This window comes from Lepisma saccharinum, chromosome 11 (assembly GCF_977018435.1).
Source record: "Lepisma saccharinum chromosome 11, izLepSacc3.1, whole genome shotgun sequence".
Classification (NCBI taxonomy): Eukaryota; Metazoa; Arthropoda; class Insecta; order Zygentoma; family Lepismatidae; genus Lepisma; species Lepisma saccharinum.
In genome coordinates this window covers 41,330,727-41,350,915 of record NC_139239.1, presented here as the reverse complement: position 1 = coordinate 41,350,915, position 20,189 = coordinate 41,330,727, and the positions used below count along the sequence as shown (strand labels likewise).

Here is a 20,189-nt window from a genome sequence, read left to right as displayed (position 1 = left end):
ATGTTTCTAACAGAAAGTCAGAAGCACTATTACACAGCCATGAAGAAATTAGGTAGGAAGAAGCCGCAGAAGGTCATCAAGAGGCCTAGGAATCAGTTCCTGGCAATGTTTTATGATTTATCCAATTCTAGAAGGTAAGAAGGTAGTCATAGATTTTGCAATTTTAACATTATTTCTGTGATATATAAGGTAAATAGAGAAAACAGGTAGGCTCTTCTGGCTTAGGTCAGTAAAGGGCTTGATTCACATAGAAAAAATGTGAGCGTCTACCTCCAAGCATGCACTGGCACCCACAATTTCATTCCATTCAAGACTTGTGTGATGAAGTTGACTGTTTTGCACAAATTCCTAAATGTTATCATGGCAATGTGGTTGTTCAGCCATACCTTCACATGTTTCCAAGGCTAAAACTGATAAACTGGTGGGCCATTTGAATTGATGAACATAAGTATTGGAAATGTGAGTAATAAGCAGCAGCAATGATCTCAGGTCAGTGATGATTCGAAGTCAGTAATGATATTACTCATCAAGCTAAAGCCATGTTAAAGTTCGACAATGGAACATGGCAATGTGGAAATTATTCTCAGCACTGGTAGCATACTTTCAGGAATGCAGGGTTGTCTTTCAAGTACCTTAATCCTTGAATTGCAGAAGTTTCATCTAGATTCTTCCTATTTTATTTTGACCATGATGATGTTTCCTGCAGCACTTGGTTATTTTCTTAGTTTGCATCAGAACGCAACCTGGACCTCAGTCTGTCTGCAACACTTTAAATGAATTGGTGAGCATTTATTGTGAATACCTTCTTGTTGTGTTCAAGAATGGCATTTTGAAGCACACCATCCTTTACAGCAAGCCTGAGCAACTCACTTTATTTGTGAAGGGAGCAATCTCGTAGGCACACATGCAATTCTGAGCCAGCAAGATTACAGTGGCATTATAAAAGGGCTGTAAAGGCAACAATGTTGCCAAAGACTTATGGAATAAATACACACAAGTTGCTATGATATCATACACAATTTAAAAAAACAAAAAAACAGCCATATTCCGCACCTTTAAGAATGGCTATTGATGTGGGCATAATTTTTAAGTGCAAGAAAATAATTTTTGATGTAAAATTATGAGGAAAATAAGGCACTCACTTAGTTTTACATTGTTTTCCTAATTTTATCAACAATCTCTTGGAGAAGTTAACAGAACTTGTACAAAGGCCATAGAAGTGGAAAATTATTGTAGTTTTAAGATGGATTTGATAGACACGGATTTGTGCCAGAAAGAAATTGCTTCACACAGGAATACTATCCCCCCTACCAAGACCCTGGATGCAGTCCCCCCAAATTGGTTCATCATAATCCCCTGTCAAGTGGATGACAGTTTTATCTTAAAATATCTTATCTTTATCTTTCAACATGCAGAAAGTTGGATGTTGATTGGTTAGATAATTTGAACTATTAGAAAATAAATTATGTTTAAACAGTATTTTTGGACAGGGAATAAATGTTAAAAAGCCCGCAACTTAATGATAAGATTGAAAAATCTAACTATACCACTGGCGTACGCATGATTTTTTTTTTTTTTTTTTTTCGGAGTGAGCTGGAATCGTAAAGGTAGATAGAGATTACAAAGCTGAGTTCTGGGATTAGACGGGATACAGTATAAAATATTTCGTAAATGTCATTTTTTACCTTCGTTTTAAAAGTTGTTCAAAGACAAAAATTGTAGTGGAGGGGGGGGGGGCATTTTAAGGAGAGTTTGCTTTATTATTTTGCCTTTTCCCGAGTTCTTTACTGCTTTCATTTGAAACATTTAATTTTCTAAATATTGTAGGAGCTGCGGCACCATAAGCTCTCCCCTTTCCAAACCCTGCATATGCCAGTGGGGCAAACCAAATATTCGTATTGCAGCTGTCTTAACCAAAACTATTATTGTAGATTAGGCACACACAGGAGATGTACTACGTAGAAATTTTCAGCGAAAAATGCAGGCTCAACCAGGACTCGAATCTGGGTCTCTGGCATACTGTTTCATTGCTCTAACCACTGAGCTACCGAGCTGGCCTGGCCTCGCCTGATTTTTCGCTATTGCTGTTTTACCTGCGTGGAATCGTCTCTGCCAGTATACCACAACGGGATCTGTTGCCTTTGAAGCACAGTAGACTTTGACGTTGCCTGGTTCCTGGTTCCAGCATAGTAACGTTGAAGTCTACTGTGTTTCTTCAAAGGCAACAGATCCCGTTGTGGTATACTGGCAGAGACGATTCCATGCAGGTAAAACAGAGATAGCAAAAAATCAGGTGAGGTCAAGCTGGCTCGGTAGCTCAGTGGTTAGAGCAATGACACGGTATGTCAGAAACCCAGGTTCGAGTTCTGGTTGAGCCTACATTTTTCGCTGAAAATTTCTATGCAAAACTATTTTGTTCATGTCTGTACCTGCACTTACTCTTAAATTTACATACATGATAATATTTGTTTGAAGTTATAGAGTGTAAAATGGTGCATTGCAATGGTTTCTCATGTTTAATTAATAGTAGCTCTCTTCCATTCTCTAATAAATATTTCTTTTTTCCTTCTTTTTCAGATTTGAAATAGCAATATTTGTTTTGATTTTTTTAAACATGGTATCCATGGGGATAGAACACTACAATCAATCACATGCTGTATTTTTTGTATTGGAAGTCAGTAATGCATTTTTCACAACAGTATTTAGCTTAGGTAAGCTTTCAATTTCCTTGAGTGTAATATTTATTCAAATTGCAGAACATATGTTTTCAGTTCCCTTTAAATAATTTTCAAGTTGGGTTATAAATATTTTTTTAGAAATCTTCACAAAATATTAATCAACATTTAATGTACCACATACAGTATGTAACATTCTTATTCGTGCACACGGATTTTCAAAGAAAATGCTTTAATATCTGAAAGGAAGTAATACACTCTTTTGAAATTGTTTCTTTACAATTCAATAACTAATATCATTAGGAACATAAAATCTTACCCAAATTCTGTATAACCAACGACAATAATAAATTAAATGAAACTGAAAGAGAAACATGCCATTTTTTGTACAACTTTTCTATTCATACACTTAATAATATAAAATAAAAAAGTATATTCAGAGCAAATTGACTGACAGTTCTAATACTTTGATGCATATCCTTTGGCTTTAATTACTGCTTGACACCTGTTCTTCATAGAATTAACCAGTTTCAGACATGTTTCAGAGCTTATTTTATTCCACTCTGCTTGCACAACAGTTTTCAACTCTCTTTAGGACTTGATGCCTGCTTTATGGACTCGCCTCTTCAAAATTGCCCATAAATGCTCAATGTGATTTAAATCTGGACTTTGAGCTGGTGTTTGTAGTAGTTTGGGCACATTCCATATTAGCCAATTCATGTTAACTTGCACCTTATGCTTACTGTCATTGTCTTGTTGGAATCTGTAGATAGGCGGCATGTCCCTTTTTTTGGGCACTGTTCTTCAATATGTCCAAATAGACATATGCATCCATGATACCATCAATAAACTGGATGATACCAACACCTTTGGACGACGTACAGCCCCAAATCATTAATGACCCACCACCGTGTTTAACTGTTGGAACTGTGTTAATGTGATCATTGTCTTTATTTGATTTTCTCCAGACCCTATTTATCACATCTGACCAGTATATATTAATCTTGGACTCGTCTGACCATATGACACTATCCCAAAATTCTTGGTCCTTGTGGATGTGCTCTTTCGCGAATGAAAGTCTATTCCTGCGATTCACCTTATTTACATACGGCCTCTTTCGTGGTATTCTGCCATGATATCCATGCTTCCACAAGGAACGTCGGACAGTTTGATCGGACATCATCTTGCCAGCAACATTTTCTACTAACGGTATAACTGAGGAACACTTAGTCGGGTTTTTTTTTTTCGCACTCTTTTTAAAATATCTTTCGTCACGTTTATTCAACCGTCTCTCTTTTAGTTTTCTCAGCACATTCTGTGTTGAACCTTCCTCTCTAAATTTGTTTACTATGTATTGAACTGTGGAGTGTGATTTATTTACTGTTTGTCCAATTTTTCTTAATGAATAACCTCTAAGGGCCAATTTATAATAACATCCTTCAGATCGGAACTAAGTTCCTTCACCTTGCCCATTTTGAACACTCTGATAGGCCTATAACAATACCTATGCCAGCATTCCGCTTGACGGGGAGCGTGCCTGCATGTTCAAACTTGTTATGAAGTTGCAAACTGCACGAAATCACCCGAATAGCGGTGGTGCTGTATGCGAGGAAGATTGAAACTCTTGCCTGTACGAATAACAATGTTGCATGAAACAGTGTTTTTCTCTTTTCACACAAATTATATGCTCTGTTTATACACTTTGAACATACATTTTTATTGACATTTGTTGGTGAAACCTTCATTAACATTAATTTCCAGGTACATATGAAGATTATTATATTTACTAGTAGATATGACATTTTTCCTTGGAAATTCTGTATGTACGACTAACAATGTTACATTCTGTATAAATGCACATATTTGCTCACCAAAGACTCTGTTCATAAATCCTTGCCTTTGGAGAACAAAATGAAACTACTTTGTTCCTTACTTCATACTTTAAAAGTGATCCTTTAAATTTGGTTTGATAGAACTCTGTGCTTTCTATCTCAACATATATTTAAATTTTGTTAATATGTGAAATAGAAATTATTAATACCTAGGTATAGGTTAATGGTTTTACAATAAGAGTACTCATTTTATTCATAATTTAATGAACTTATTAACAATATGAATTGTGTTTTTCTTCAATGAAAGTAAAATTATTGCAATTATTAAATGCTAACATCAATTATATATATTTGTCTTTTTCTTTGCAGAAGCAATAGTAAAAATTATTGGTTTGAGGTATCATTATTTCACGGTACCATGGAATTTATTTGACTTCATACTAGTTGTTGCCTCTATTCTTGGTATTCTTATGGAAGATATAATGATTGACCTTCCAGTGTCTCCAACTCTTCTGAGAGTAGTACGGGTTTTCAGGATTGGAAGAATCCTCAGGCTTATTAAGGTAAGAAATTTAATACAAGGTCAGCTCATAAAGAAACCGAACTGTCAAAAAAGAAAGAACCAAACCAAATAAAAAGGTATCATATTCTGGAAAAACCAGGCCCATAGCTAGGAGGGGGGGCAGGTGGGGCAACTGCCCTCCTCAGAGCCTGCTTTGCCCCCCTCTGGAAAATGCAGAACACATTCCATACCTGGAATTCTCACTAATCTTTACAATTATATCCTGTATTACTCTAGCAACATAACAAAGACATTTATTGATTTTGTGATTTATGAAGGTGTGTGGGATTCCGTATAATGTCGTATCAGGATTGGCAGGGGGTGGGGGGAATTCCCTTCCAGATTCAGACTTCGGGAAATGATTTCACAATTTTCAGTATCTAGAACAGTTGTGACATTTTGAGTAGTCTTCCATTTAAAGTGCCTAATGTGTTTGGATGTTTTTCTTGGATGTGCTGCTATGAAGTTTGAACTGATAATTTTTTGTTTCTCAAGTCTACCTTTTGGTAATAGCGATTCATGTGATAGAAAGAGGGAGTGGATATTTGATTTTTGTTACTTAGCGTTGCTTTTCTGCCACATCTAGCTAATCATGACAATGAATGATGACGTGAAATTGATGAAGAGACACTTGCAAACAGTGCCGCAACCACAAGGGGCAGGGGCATTGTCCCTCCCCCAATCTTGAACGGAAGTCCAATCTAGGAGGGGCAAACATTGAAGTAAAGAAACATGACTAGCAGAATCTAAGAATATCAGGACAAATGTATACTCAAGATGGAATTAGTTTTCAAGTGTTTCTTGCATTTTTCTTCCGGATGCCTAAGGGCACTTGCACGGGGCACATAAGGGCAATTGCCCCCTCGATTTCAAATTTTATACAAATAAAAGTACATTTCGTAAAATTTTCTTGTTTGCTTCACTCGCAAAAACAATATCTGCTATTCTTATAGTGAAAGTTCAGAGCCATAGCTAGGGGGCGACGGGAGTCAGCCCTGGGAGCCAAAATGATCTAAATGAAAAAAAAAAAAAGTTAAAGAGAAGGCTTTGACGCCCCGTGAAATTATTTGCACCCTATTAAATTATTAATGTTTTCAGTTTGCAAATATTTGGATCTAAAGATTTTCCTGCTCGCTTCGATCCCAACATGATTCTCTTCTGTAATGCATTCTAAATTACCTGAGAGAGAAGTAAGGCCAGATATTTACTTTAGATTGTTGCTGCTTAAATGCATGAACAATTATTTTGAGGAAACTGAGCATGCACATTTGAGAGACAATTTGGCGGATGAATTTATCATGTAATGTATTTAAATTTTATATATATATATTAAAGAAACTTTGAATACATACACAATTTAGCGTTAACATGTTGCATATGTATTTTCTTATTTTACGTCGCTCCATGTTGCATATGTGTAAAATATATGTTGTATATGAAAGTTATACGTGTCATATGTACAAAAAGAATAATGTTAGCTAATATGAAATTGAATGTGTTGGAAAAATATTTCAAATCATTTGTTCAAACACAAATGCTTTAGCACCGACTTCTACCTCCTTTTGCAGGATTTATGATGATAATAACGTCTTTTAATACTACTATTATTACTACCACTACCACCACTATATTACTGTTATTATTATTGGCACGTTTGTCCTGGTACTTGACCTTCCTCTCCAGATAAAAATTTGTGGTTTTGCCTCTGCTCACAAAGAACATAGGCTCGAACCTGGAACCCCTGGCTTCGTAGTGTTATGGAACCATCCCACCTTGGAGGTCAGCTAGTGAAAGATGTAGGACAGCTTACTGGCTCAAATTATTATCAAACACGATGAAAATGTGATAGTGTTACATACGGGTTACACTAAGCATCCTATGGAGTGTAATATCAATTTCAAATCTTATGAATCATTTCTCTATGCAAACGCATCAAATATGATAAGGAACATAGGTGTGTGTTATGATATCCATTTTATAAAGGAAAAGTTAAGTTTTAACCCTGACTGTTTGCATGATATAGTTTCCATAGCATGTTATATATTGCTTTCAGAATTTTAAATGGCAGTAAAAATAAATTACATTTGCAACTGCAAAGCTTACAATGGGATTTCATACATTAAGGTCATAAGATGCCATAACATCGAAAGAAGAATTAGACGAGCAAATAGTGATTGAGAAAAGTTGCCTTCCTTGATGTCCTGTACACACTGTGAAAGTTGTTGATGTTATCAGGTGGCACCCTATGAATATGGGTTCAAGAAAATGACAAGTAATAAAAAGCTGCAGTGAAATAAATACGATTGAAAATCTCTCAAATTATATTCTATTTATTTTCTTATATTTATATTATTACATTGTGTCTGTAGCAGATGTTGTCAGCAGATGTTGTCTGTTAAAGTACCTCAGGCACAACCTAATTTTTTGACAAATAATTATGTCAACTCTTCTGCTATGGAGTGTACTCTCCAAATTTTGTTAATAAATCTTAAGCCATTCTGTGACTGGCAGAAATCAGTATCAGCATAAAAGCCCTGATATTTGGGGTTTGCACCCTTCTGCTCAAAAAGTGGTGGCTATAAGCAGCCCAGAGACCTCATGCTGAGGAAATGGGGTAAGGCGAAGGAGGCTCCTTATATTGTTCGGTTTCGTACCATAGTCATTAAGGAAGGTATTTTTTATAATGTAAAGAGGATACAACATTTCCCTCTATAAAACTTGATATTAAATATTAATAATGACACTGTAATCCAAGAAGTCATTGATCAATCAAGGGATTCCTATTTGTTTATCAGGTGTCAAACACATGTATTTCAACAACACAATATTTTGCAAAATGGTTAACGTAACCAGTAGGCAAACATTATCTGTAGGGATGCAAGAGTCTTTCATTTGAAGTAATTAGAATCCATGGTGGAGTAAGGGACCCATGTTTTAATGTTTTAGCAAGCAGGCATACACAAAATGTACTACAATTTTTTACACAATTCATCAAAGTATAGATAATATGTAACCATTATTATTTAATTAAATCAATTTTTCTTGCATAACACAACACAATAATGTTCTTGGATTCTTGTTAGATTCCTTTGTGCGTAAAAATCTTGCATACTGGAAACTAGAGGGAAACATTATGAAGCAGGGTTTATAAAGGACTTCCTTAATCAATTCTGCAGAGAAGCCCAAAGCTGTTGGTACATATTCATTGTCTATTAACATTATTGACCTGTAAATATAAAGTAGATACAGTCCCGATTTGCCTATTTATGTTAAACTTTATCTTTCTATTCTTTGGTAGTCCGAAAGGTCATTGTCGAAATATTGTTACTTCATGTTGCTCGATTTTTTGGTTCATTGTAGTTTCAAGATATCATCCCTTTCCTGTTACTTATCACTTTTGGATTGAATTGAATTCTTGTCTTAAATCCACTTTATGCACAGTAAGGCTAATCGGGACTGGACCTACAGTTTAAAGTGGGATCCGAACCACTATGTGCCTCCACTGGGTATCGAACCCAGGACCCCTTGATTACAAGGCGATGACGCAACTACTGCACCATCGGGGGGGCCTTATCACTTTTGGAGGAGGGGGCAAGTGTCCCTCTGTACCCTGCCATATCTGCCAATGCAACACAATATATTAAAAATTTGCCCCCTCTAGGATTGACTTTGCCCCCCCCCCCCACTAAGAACTCCTGGTTACGGGCCTAGGCAACACTGCAAAGAGCTATATCTAAGCTTCCCATCAGTGCATGTTTCAACCTGTTACAGGTTGTCTGTATCTGGGCAAGCATGCGTCAGATGCAGGTCGTGTGCAGGCGGTGTACAAAATACATGCACTAAGATGGAACAACTTTATAACATAAAGTTTTGTTACAAATTGGGTAAATTGTTTACCAAAACGTGACAGATGATACGAGCAATGTATGGTGATGCAGCATTATCAAGATCCCAGGTATATGACTGTTACAATCGTTTCAAACGTGGATGTGAAAGTGTTGAGGATGAACCAAGATCAGGATGGATGCCCTTCAATGTTAAGGAATGACGACAATGTGGAGAAAGTTTGTGCACTGGTGAGGGGTGATAGACATTTATCCACGCAGCAACTGTCAGATATGCTTCATATCAGCAAAGAAAGCTGTAGGTTAATTTTAGGGGTTAGGTTAGGAAGGACCTCTGCGATTCTGGCCAATGGTTTATGTTACATGATAATGCTCAGCCTCATACCTCATTGTCTGTTCAACAATACCTTGCTAAGCATTCAGTGACAGTGATCAATCACCCTCCATATTCTCTGGACCTGCTGATTTTTTTCCTTTTTCCCAAGCTTATGATGGCTATGAAAGGACGAAGATTTGACGATGTCACGGACATTAAATTAAATGTTACGTGTATTTTGCGAAGACTTACTGTCAATGACTATTAACAGTGTTTCCAAGACCTGTACAAATGCTGGTCAAAGTTACCTCCTCTGGTGATTATTTTGTAGGTGATAAAGTCATTTGAAGGTAATTACTTGTTTTCTTTCCTAAAAAAAATGTTCGGTTTTCTTATGGGCGAACCTTGTAGAACACACACACACATGCATGTACTCCCCCCCCCCTCCATGTGCCAGTCCCTGTTCCATATCACTATCCTGATACTTCAATAGAATCTAGCTCCCTATTTGTCTTCTACTTTTGTTCTTCTTGTCTGTTATTTTTCTCCCTTCAATTATGCTTTTCAGACGTTTGAAACTCTGCACCAGCCTCAACTTTCCTCTTTCCAGCCTTATTCTTCAAACATTTCTTGCCCTATTTCTTGTAATTAGCACTGCTTTTTTCTACACTGTATTTACCACGCCCCTTACTCACCTGACCTCACTCCTTGTGACTTTTTTTTTTTTGTTTCCCCGAATGAAGAGGGACATGAAGGGACAGCGATTTGATGACGTAGAAGAGATGAAGAAAAAACAAGGATGGAGATGTCAGCCATCACAACAGATGAGTTTAAAAAATGTTTCCAAGAATGGAATCACAGAATGGACAAATATATTAAGTGTCATGGAGAGTACTTTGAAGGTGATAAGGTTGTTTTGTAAAAAATAGAAATAAAAATCTGGTTTCTTTTGGGTTCACCCTCGTAAAATTGAATGTTAGTGAACATTTTTCCAGTCTGAAGGTAACACATGATTTGCTATTGATTTATACATTGTAGTTGAAATATTACTGTGGTGTAAGGGATGATCCTTTATGAAGACACCCAAATTTCAACCTCCCTTCCATGTCGTACACCCCAGACTGCATTTTGCAGGCTAGTAAGGCTCTGGAATCTGGACTGACTCTCAACCAGCATAATCCTCTATGGGGCTTGTGTGGAGTTGTCCCTAATATATGCTCCTTCAATCATTTCATCTGATCACCACTCATCCTCATATTTGCGATTAGCCAAAAGTGGCAGAAAAAAGAAGTAAAATAAACCAAATCAATCGATCATTCAAAATATTACACTTGAATTTACTACAGTGTTGCAAAGTATGGACTTAACAAAATTTAATCTTCTGTGTCCGAAGATTCTGGGCTGCTATCAATGGTTTCGTTCTGATGCAACGATGGGCTATAAACCAATTTTTGGACTGAAAGAAGAGAAGAACAGGGTGCGACACTTATGCAGTGGCGATGTTGCAATTGTGTGGTGAAATATGGTACTTCATTATTATGGATTTTATGTTGTGAATGTAGTATATTACTAATGATGATGTTATGACTCTAGTATTACTAATAATTCTTTGAATGTTAGTGGCAATTGTTCCTTATTCTTTAAAATCTTTGAGTTTAATACAAATTCAGTGTGTTAACCAACTACTCCACTAGTGCATCAGATATGTAGTAAAATCAAAGATCTGCCATATGTTCAATCCCCACCACCAGCATTTGAGCACAACAGTTGCTTTCACAGAACATAGCATTTCAATAGGTGTAAGCATTAAAACCACTAATTGGATAAAGTCCAATTAACATTGTATGATAATCTGTTATTACCATGATCAAATTTAGCATAAGAATGCAATAAATTTTTTGTGCTGCAAGAATAAGTTACACTGATAATATATTTCCATTTACAGGCAGCTAAAGGTATCCGGAAGTTGCTCTTTGCACTGGTTGTCTCTCTTCCTGCATTGTTTAACATTGGGGCACTCTTAGCACTCATCACTTTCATTTATGCAATCATTGGAATGTCCTTGTTTGGCCACGTAAAGAAGCAAGGAGCGTTAGATGACATGGTGAATTTTGAAACATTTGGGAGAAGTATGCAACTTTTGTTCAGGTAAGTTCTTCAAACAACATATTGTATTTTTCTCAGTTTGTAAATAACTGTTTTATTTATAGGGTACTGTGCAAATTTTTCATATGTTCTAAAGAATGATGTGCATAGCTGGCAGCAAATATAGTAGCAGGAAAATTTTCCACTGATATTTTCAGTCCCTGAGTGCTCACTGAATTGTGACCACCTACCTAATACTTTGTTGATCCACCTTTGGCTTGGCGAATGGCCTGGATATGATGTGGCATGGATTCCAAGAGGTGCTGATATGTCTCCATGGGAATCTGACCCCATATATTCCTGATGGCATCCCATAACAAGCCAACTGATGGCACATGGTGCATGGTTCGAAGAGCTCATTCCACAACATCCCACAGATGGTCTATGGGATTACAATCGGGGGAGTTAGGGGGCCAATTCATATGCTCCATCTCTGTGGAGTGTTCCTCCAGCCAAGGAAGTGCAGTCCTGGCTCGGTGGCATTCTGCATTGTCATCCTGGAAAATGCCATCCCCATGTGGGGTGTAAGTCGTCCCCTAACATCTCCCGATACACAATGGATGTCACATGGTTATACATACCACCAATGGTCCCAGTCCATGCCAACAGAAGCAACCTCACACCATATAGCTGCCCTCACCCCCCTGTACAGCACTCACCTTGCAAGAAGGGTCCATAGCCTCATGCTGTTGGTGCCACACATGCACACGTCCATCACAGTGGTGGAGCAAAAACCATGATTCATCAGACCAACACACCCTTTTCCAATCGTCCACAGTTCAATCAGCATGCTCATGGGTCCAAGCGAAGTCAGTGGTGACACTTCATGAGGAGTGGGTGACGAGTGGGTCAGAGAAATAAGAAACTGAATAGGGATGACGGGAATATAGATGAAATTTGGATTAATATGTTTAAAAGATGGGATATCGGTAAAAATAAAAATAAAATAGGATTTCATGTCACACCGGGGGTAATCCGCGCAGCCCAGGAAATAGGGGATTTTGATCCAGAAATGACGTAATTGCAGAGAGCAGGGGTGTAACGTGGGAGGGGAATAGCCTCTGGCAACCTGCCTTCTACAAGGAAGAACAATGGGTGCCTACACGGAAGACTGTGGACTGTGGAGTTTAACAGTTTTAAGTCTTACTTTCATACGTTTACGGGGGTTTTTAAGGAAGGATGAAAAGGGGAAGGAATAAGACATCTAGGCAAGGGCAAGTTTTAACAATTTCTTTTTTACCATTTTATCCTGTTACCCTATTCCTTGTTTGATGTAACTTGACGTGGCATGGTGGTTTGATACGTGCCTAGGTAGAAGCCTGAGGAAGGGGGCGGTAAGACCCCGAAACGTTGCTTTCACTGACGAAGCATACTCACATATCATAAGTAAATGACTTTTATATTTTATATGAAATTTTATTGTTTATGGTATATAAGTGTTGTGCGTCCACTGTTGTATTGGTCCCATAATTCCAAGATGCTGATGGTGCGTTCATCTGTCACAAGCCATTTGACTCGATGCTCTCCCCGCAGTGTCACCTTCCGTATGCCCTTGCAATTCTGCCTCTTGGTGGTCGCTGCCCCATTTTCTTACAACTCTCTGAACACCTTCACTACACTGGAACGGGAACATCCGACCAGTGTCACTGTCTTGGTTATTAACGTACCTGATGCTCGGGCGCCCACAGTCATGACCTTTTGGAATTATGTTAAATCCTGGCCACTTCCCATTTTAGTGTGTACTGTTTGACTAACATGTAGTGTTTTGCCTATACATTCACCACAATACTTCCAGTTGGGATGGTTATGTGATCAGAGCAACTGCTGGGCTGTTACTTGTTGTTTGGAGGGGTGGTCACAATTCAGTGAGTACAAAGTGTATTTACATCATGCATGTTGCTAAAGGTATTTTTCTGATCCTGGAGAAGATATTTTTTATCAGTTTTGTTAATGCTTTTATTTAATTCTTAAACCCTGTACTGCACACTGCAAGTAGAAAGCTACTGTACTATTACAGAGTAATAGCATTATATCACATGATTTTCAAGAATGGGTGAAACATTATACAGGGTGGTGCACAAAATGATTCCCCATGTTGTTCTTTGATAAAAACTATATTATAAAGAAGCTTTCAATGAAACATATATCACAAAAAAGGTTACTCTTTGGGAAAATGTTCTACTGCAATGCATGCTCAATATGATCACTGATGTTATTGGTAACCACAGTCAAGCGAAAACCAATGTTACCAATTAGCATATGGCACATGAGTTCCGTAATTTCCCTGCAAGCTTGGACCTTAAGTCTTCTCAGTTCCATCAAATATTGCAGATTTTTTTTCAGAAAATCTTTTCCACACAATCCAAATTAAAGTGTGCCTCATCAGAAAACCAAACATTGTTTATTGTTTGCGTTGTTATCCTCAGCCCAATGAACAAAGGCCATTCTCCTGTTTGTGTTCATTTGTGAGTTCTTGCACCATAGTAATCTTGTATGGATACATATGGAGATCATTTTTAAGAATCCGTTGAACAGAACGTCATGATTGCTGCTTTACTAGCTGATGTGCCGGGACTTCTCTGCATAGCCACTCAAGCAGCTTCAATATTCTCAGTCGAACGCACAGGTTTGGGATGATCACACTTCGATTCCAATACTGTTCCTTCCATTCAAAACTTTTCATGCAGTTTGTGGATCGTATTTCTAGAGGGTGCCCACCAACTAAATGTGCACGAAAATGCCCAAGTCACAACAATGCTTTTCATTTCAGCCTAAAGTAGCACAGTTGCTGATCACTGTTGCATCATAAGTCTTCCTTTATCCGCCATGTTGTCTTCTCTAGTGGCAGCATCATGAATTATGCTTCACATTTCATCACTCAACTTTTCCAATGGCTACTGCAAATTCTGTGACTCCTAATCTCAGATGTGAAAAAATTAAAGACAAGTGGGGATCATATCATGCACCACCCTGTACTTTTGTTCCAGATTGATTCCTAAAAAAAAAAAATCATGTGTCGCATAAAAAAAACATTTCTAAAATTAGCAATATTTCAAGTATTTCAATACTCCCATGGTATTTTTGCCAAGCTATGTAACTGATATATCTTACAAGAAAGGGCCTACCAATGGTATAGTGGTAATGTCATTGCCTTGTAATCAAGGGATCCCAGGTTCGATACCTGGTGGAGTTACATAGTAATTCGGATCACACTTTAAATTGTAGGTTCAGTTCTGATTAGCCTATCTGTGAATAAAGTGTACTTAAAACAAAATTCAACCAACAAAAAAGTGTTTATTTCCATAATATATGTGTTTTTATGATTTTGAAGTATATGTGCAACAAGCAATACACACCCAATGAGAAGCAGCTTTACATCTAAAGAAATGGGTTTTGGCAGATGTGTAGAGGTACAGTCACGTACACTTCTGGTTGTAGCAATTCCATTGACTTCCAATGATATGGTTACAACCCAGAACTGTCCGTGACTGTACATGATCAACTTGTATCAATATTAAATATTACCTAAAAAGGCTGTAGGAAGAGTAGTGAAATTGATCCCTTAAGAAATAAAATTGTGGAACATTAATGTCTTAACATGAGTTGACAATAAAAAATAGTCAAAAATGAAAGGGGAAATGTTAGATTTTTGGTAGATAAATAGTTTCTCCAGGATATAAATGTGATAACTTGTCTTTGGTAGCCATCTCTACTATTTTCAGTGCAAATTTATTGTTAGTTTGTGGTGGGTTAACATTTAATTTCAGATGTCATTGAGTGGTTGATATCCCAGTTTTTACTGTAGGTTTTCTCTCAATTAGTGTATCAACAAATACAATTGGATTTAAATAAACTTTTCCAAAATATCTGTGTCCTGAAGGAAATCTATGTTGTATTTAGGCACACATGTTTCAGTATTATTGTTTAAGATGCATATGATAACTACTTATCATTAGTCTACTTGGACTAATATGAATATTGACTTGCCCATATCCTTTTTTTTATTTATTGTATGTTTGTTTGCAGGCTAATGACATCAGCTGGTTGGAATGATGTTCTCGAATCATTGATGATTCAACCACCAAATTGTGAGCTCCCCAGACCTGATTTACCATATGGAAACTGTAGCCATCCCCTTCTAGCTATCACCTATTTTGTAAGCTTTATCATCATCAATTACATGATCGTCATCAACATGTATATTGCCATCATTTTAGAGAATTTCAATCAAGCTCATCAAGAAGAGGAAATTGGCATTGTTGAGGATGATTTGGAAATGTTCTACATTCGATGGTCAAAGTAAGTTTATATTTTTATCAATCAGTTTGTTTCTGGTTTTCAATATATATAAGGGATATCTTTCTAAGGGAACACTGGGTTTGCATACCCCTGAATCACTCACAGTGAAACAAAAATAAAATAAACTAATTAAACTCTGTGCAACAACCCTCTAAGTGCCAGGATCTGCAAGAGCCCATAACAGGTTGTAACATTTTTCTGTGCAGATGGATGCACAGGAACCTAGATGAAAAATACAAAATATGTTAACATTTAGATATGACCATGATAGCAAATTGAATCGCAGTGCAATAATAGCATATGTTACATTTCTATTAAATGTGTTCAGGATTTTTGAGTTTTTTTCTTTTAACCACTGTTTTAAGTCTTTATGTACCTAGGTTTTGGAGACTGATTCTGTCTCTGTCCTCAGGATAGCATGCTGTATCTATTAGCGTTGGAAAAATAATGGCTGATTTTGAATGACAACTTTGAAATGCTATAACTTGGTTCAAAGTTATTGTAATTAATCAAAATAAAAACAATTTTAATCAACACAATCTTGCAAATGAGAAATGAGTCCGTTTATTCTGGTACCATAAAATTCTGGGCATCTGCAGTCGACGAACTCTCGTAATATTTTTTTGGCAGCATTCTGGCTGTTGAAGTATTTCTCTCATAGGAAGTTGTCGAGATGGTTGAAGAAGTGGTAGTGGGTTAGTGAGAGGTCCAGTGAGTATGATGGGTGAGGCAGAGTTTCATAGCCCAATTTGTTCTGCTTCTGCAGGGTTGGTTATGCAACGTGTGGTCAAGCATTGTCGTGCTGAGGGACTGGGCATACATTTAGGTTTAGATTTATTTCATTCATGATTCACATTTGCATTTTCATGCTGTGATATTGGACATGTTAGTGAAACATTACAATATACTAATACAATGAAATAAAATAATGTAATATACAATAAAATGATACGGTAGCCTATTACAGTTTTATGCTGGGAGGTGTGTACTCGTATTAATTATACTGTCTATATATAAAAGAAACACCAGTAAGACATGTTAAAGTTACAATATAAAAATAATATTCTGTAATGGATTTAAACATTAAATATTGAGAGATAATATAATGGTAATACTAATAACATTATAAAATGATACTAAAATTGCATTCATGTGATATAACAGGTACAACATGTGAGATTATATCCAGCACACTTGTGGATGAATCCATGAACCTCCAATCCATCAACCCACAAGTGAGTTGATGGATTAGATGTTCAAAAATTCATTCACTGAGTAAAAACAATGGTAATAATAATAATAATAATAAATTCTTTATTTCCATTGACCCATTTCAATGGGTATGTAATGGGTCATAATGATTTCTTAATTTATTTTTGAATTTGGTTACTGGTTCAATAGTTTTTATATGATCTGGTAACTTGTTGTATAGGTGAATGCCTGTGGATTTTGGACCTTTTTCAAATAGTGATGTGTTATGCATTGGAAATGCAAGATTAGAGTTATTCCTCATGTTGTAATGATGTACTTCCTTGTTGCATTTGGAGAACTTTGTCAGATCCATTTATATATGCCATAATAAATTAATTATACATATGTAGGCAGGGTAGTGGTAGAATGCAAAGTTCCCTGAAGATTCCCCTACATGGTTCATTCCATTTCTTTCCCATCATAATTCTTAATATTTTCTTCTGAACACTAAATATTTTTGTGCTGTTTGCTGCATTTCCTCAGAATACAGGGAGTCCATAAAGTCCTGCAAAAAACTAATACTCTATAACTTGAAAACTATTAAGTTTATTAACAAAATATTTTGTGTGTACTTACAGCAAGGTTCAAAGTTTATTTCCTGCTTGTTAGGTTCATCGCCAAACCTCCAATTGTGCACCATTCACGTCCAAACACTGCTGCAGTATTTTTGTGAAACCAAGAATTGCGTGCTGACGGTGCTCTCCTGGGATATTCAGAATCACATCTCTTATTTTTTTCTTTTAGGTCATCCAGATTAGCTGGTTTCTGTGAATACACCTCGGTCTTTACATGTCCCCACAACCAATAATCGCAAGATGTTAAGTCTGGTGATCTTGCAGGCCAAGGTGTGGGCCCTCTTCGGCCAATAAATCTACCTGGAAATTGTTCGTAAAGAAACTGCATTCTCATGTCACAGTCTACATCTTTCAGATCATGTACAAATTTTAACTGGCCTTCACCTTCTTGCCTACCATCTTGTGTAATGTTGACTTCGGTATTCCCAGTTCCAGTGATCTGCGTTTCAGCGATTTCAATGCACGCTGTCCTGCACTGACTGAATCACATCTTCACTTGATCCTGGCCTTCCACTGCATGGCAAATCTGACACACTTACTGTTGCCTTGAACTTTTCATATCATCTCTTGATACTTGAATTTGCTGGGGGTGGTTTCCCATATGTTGTCTGGAACTTTCTCTGCACTGAAACACAAGATTTTAACTCTGCAAACCACAGAACACATGTGCCTTTTCCTGGATGGATGCCATCTTAAGTCACATGATCACGTGATTACCAGTGCAAGCGTCACTGAGCAGTGTGGGCAGAACAAAACTTTAAACTTCCGCCCTTCTCACCAAAAAAATGTGTATTGTTAAACCCAACAGCTAAAAAGTTATAGAGTTTTAGTTTTTTGCAGGACTTTATGGACTCCCTGTATAATGCCATATGTTAGTTGTGATTGGAACAGACTGAAATATAGGGTTTTTATTGTGCTCTTTTCTGTTATATCGTTCATGATTCTTATGCCATATATGATTTTTCTTAATTTTCCTGCTAGATAGTTAATATGGGTGTCCCAATTGAGATTTTCTTGTATCCATATGCCCAGAAAGTTTGTGGAATTTTCAAATTTAATGTTTTCATTTTCTATGTTTACAGTTGATATGTTGTTGCTTTTATTTCTTGGGTGGTGGCATTTTATTGCTACTGTTTTGTTTTTATTTATTGTTAGTTTGTTGCTGCTGAACCACTCTGAAAGTCTGTCTGTTGTGTGTTTGATGTTAGAATTAAGTATTTGCTCATTTTTGTCAGTCAGCACTATACTTGTGTCATCACTATCAGCATATGAAGTTGTTTTGGTTGGCTCAAAGTTTGATGACAAGTCATTTATGTATTTATGTATATGATAAATAGTATTGGTCCCAGTATCGAGCCTTGGGGGACTCCACATGATACTTTACAAGGTTTAGAAAGGGAAGCAGATACAGAAATGTTTTTTGTATGTAAGATTTCCACGATTTGACTGCGGTTTTGTAAATAAGACTTAAACCATGAGTTTATCAACCCCCTTATACCATAGTGGTTTAGTTTATTTGTGAGTTGGTCATGTGATACTGTGTCGAAAGCTTTTGTTAAGTCTAGAAATAGTCCAAGGCATTGTTCTCTATTGTCTAAGAATGTTCTGACATGTTCTATGTATTCAAATATTGCTGTATTTATGGATTTGCCTTTCCAAAAGCCATGTTGTGAGTTTGAGATTACATTGTTCTTCTTTTAAAAGGTTGTCAATTGTTTGTTAATTGCAGTTTCTATGATTTTAGAGAAGGGGGAGAGTAATGCTATGGGTCTGTACTGTAGTTAGTTATGTTGTGCTTATCACCCTTTTTGTATATTGGTATAATTTTTGCCACCTTTAATTTGTCAGGGAAAACTCCTCTGGAGAAGGGTAGGTTGACTAGATAGCACAATGGGATCAATTTATTGCGATAGGCACTGGTTGGTCTCTGAAAACACTACGGTAAACTTAATAGCTTTTATGATCATATTTTCCTTTCAGAATGTGAATAAAATCGGGAGCACAACTCACTAATTACCAGTTTCATTTGATTAATTTTTTTTGTCTTTCTTTCTTTTTTTTTAACCAATGATGGATACAGACATTGAATTTTCTGGTGCATTTAATAGATTTCTTGACAATAGTTGTAGTGGATGGCACCGGCGACCAAACAGTCACTATGACCTTCTTTTGATGCAATATCGGCTTTGGGGAGTGTTGTGGCGATTGTGATTCTGTGCCCTTACTCACTATTATTTAAATAACAGATATACAGGGTGTCTCATAAGTAATAGCACAAACTGGCACAGGTGAAAGTACATGATAATAAAAGGAAAAAAGGCTCCGTAAACTTGGGTCCGCAAACGAGCTTTTTTCGAGGTAATTGTGAATGTGTGGTTAGAAGCCATCACTGATTGCACTTTGTAAACACAGAGTGCTTTATTCCTTGTGCATTCCGAGGTTTGCTCTTTTTTTTACAAAACAGAACATTTCCAAGAGGTGGCGTTGTAATAAAACAGGATAAATACAATCAGTACAGATAATTGTACATGCTTGTGACCAATTCCGAAATGAACCAGGGGTGTTTGAAAGCATTTTACCAACTAGGACGACGCTTACAAACCATGAAGTCAGTGGCGGCTTGTAATCACACATTCGCGATTATCTCGAAAATGGCTCGTTTGCAGACCCATCTTTACTGAGACTTTTT

At 36.9% G+C, this 20,189-nt stretch overlaps 1 protein-coding gene across 1 annotated transcript in view; it reads left to right on the top strand.

Annotated features, from left to right (window-relative positions):
* NaCP60E (Na channel protein 60E) overlaps positions 1 to 20,189 on the top strand; it is a 606,984-nt gene that overhangs the window by 555,524 nt on the left and 31,271 nt on the right. Inside the window, exons 24-28 of the mRNA XM_083130953.1 lie at positions 1 to 134; positions 2,578 to 2,711; positions 4,877 to 5,070; positions 11,176 to 11,378; positions 15,402 to 15,674. The exon at positions 1 to 134 is cut by the window's left edge and continues 21 nt beyond it. Coding sequence (XP_082987079.1) covers positions 1 to 134; positions 2,578 to 2,711; positions 4,877 to 5,070; positions 11,176 to 11,378; positions 15,402 to 15,674 — 938 coding nt within the window. The remainder of the gene's footprint in view (positions 135 to 2,577; positions 2,712 to 4,876; positions 5,071 to 11,175; positions 11,379 to 15,401; positions 15,675 to 20,189) is intronic.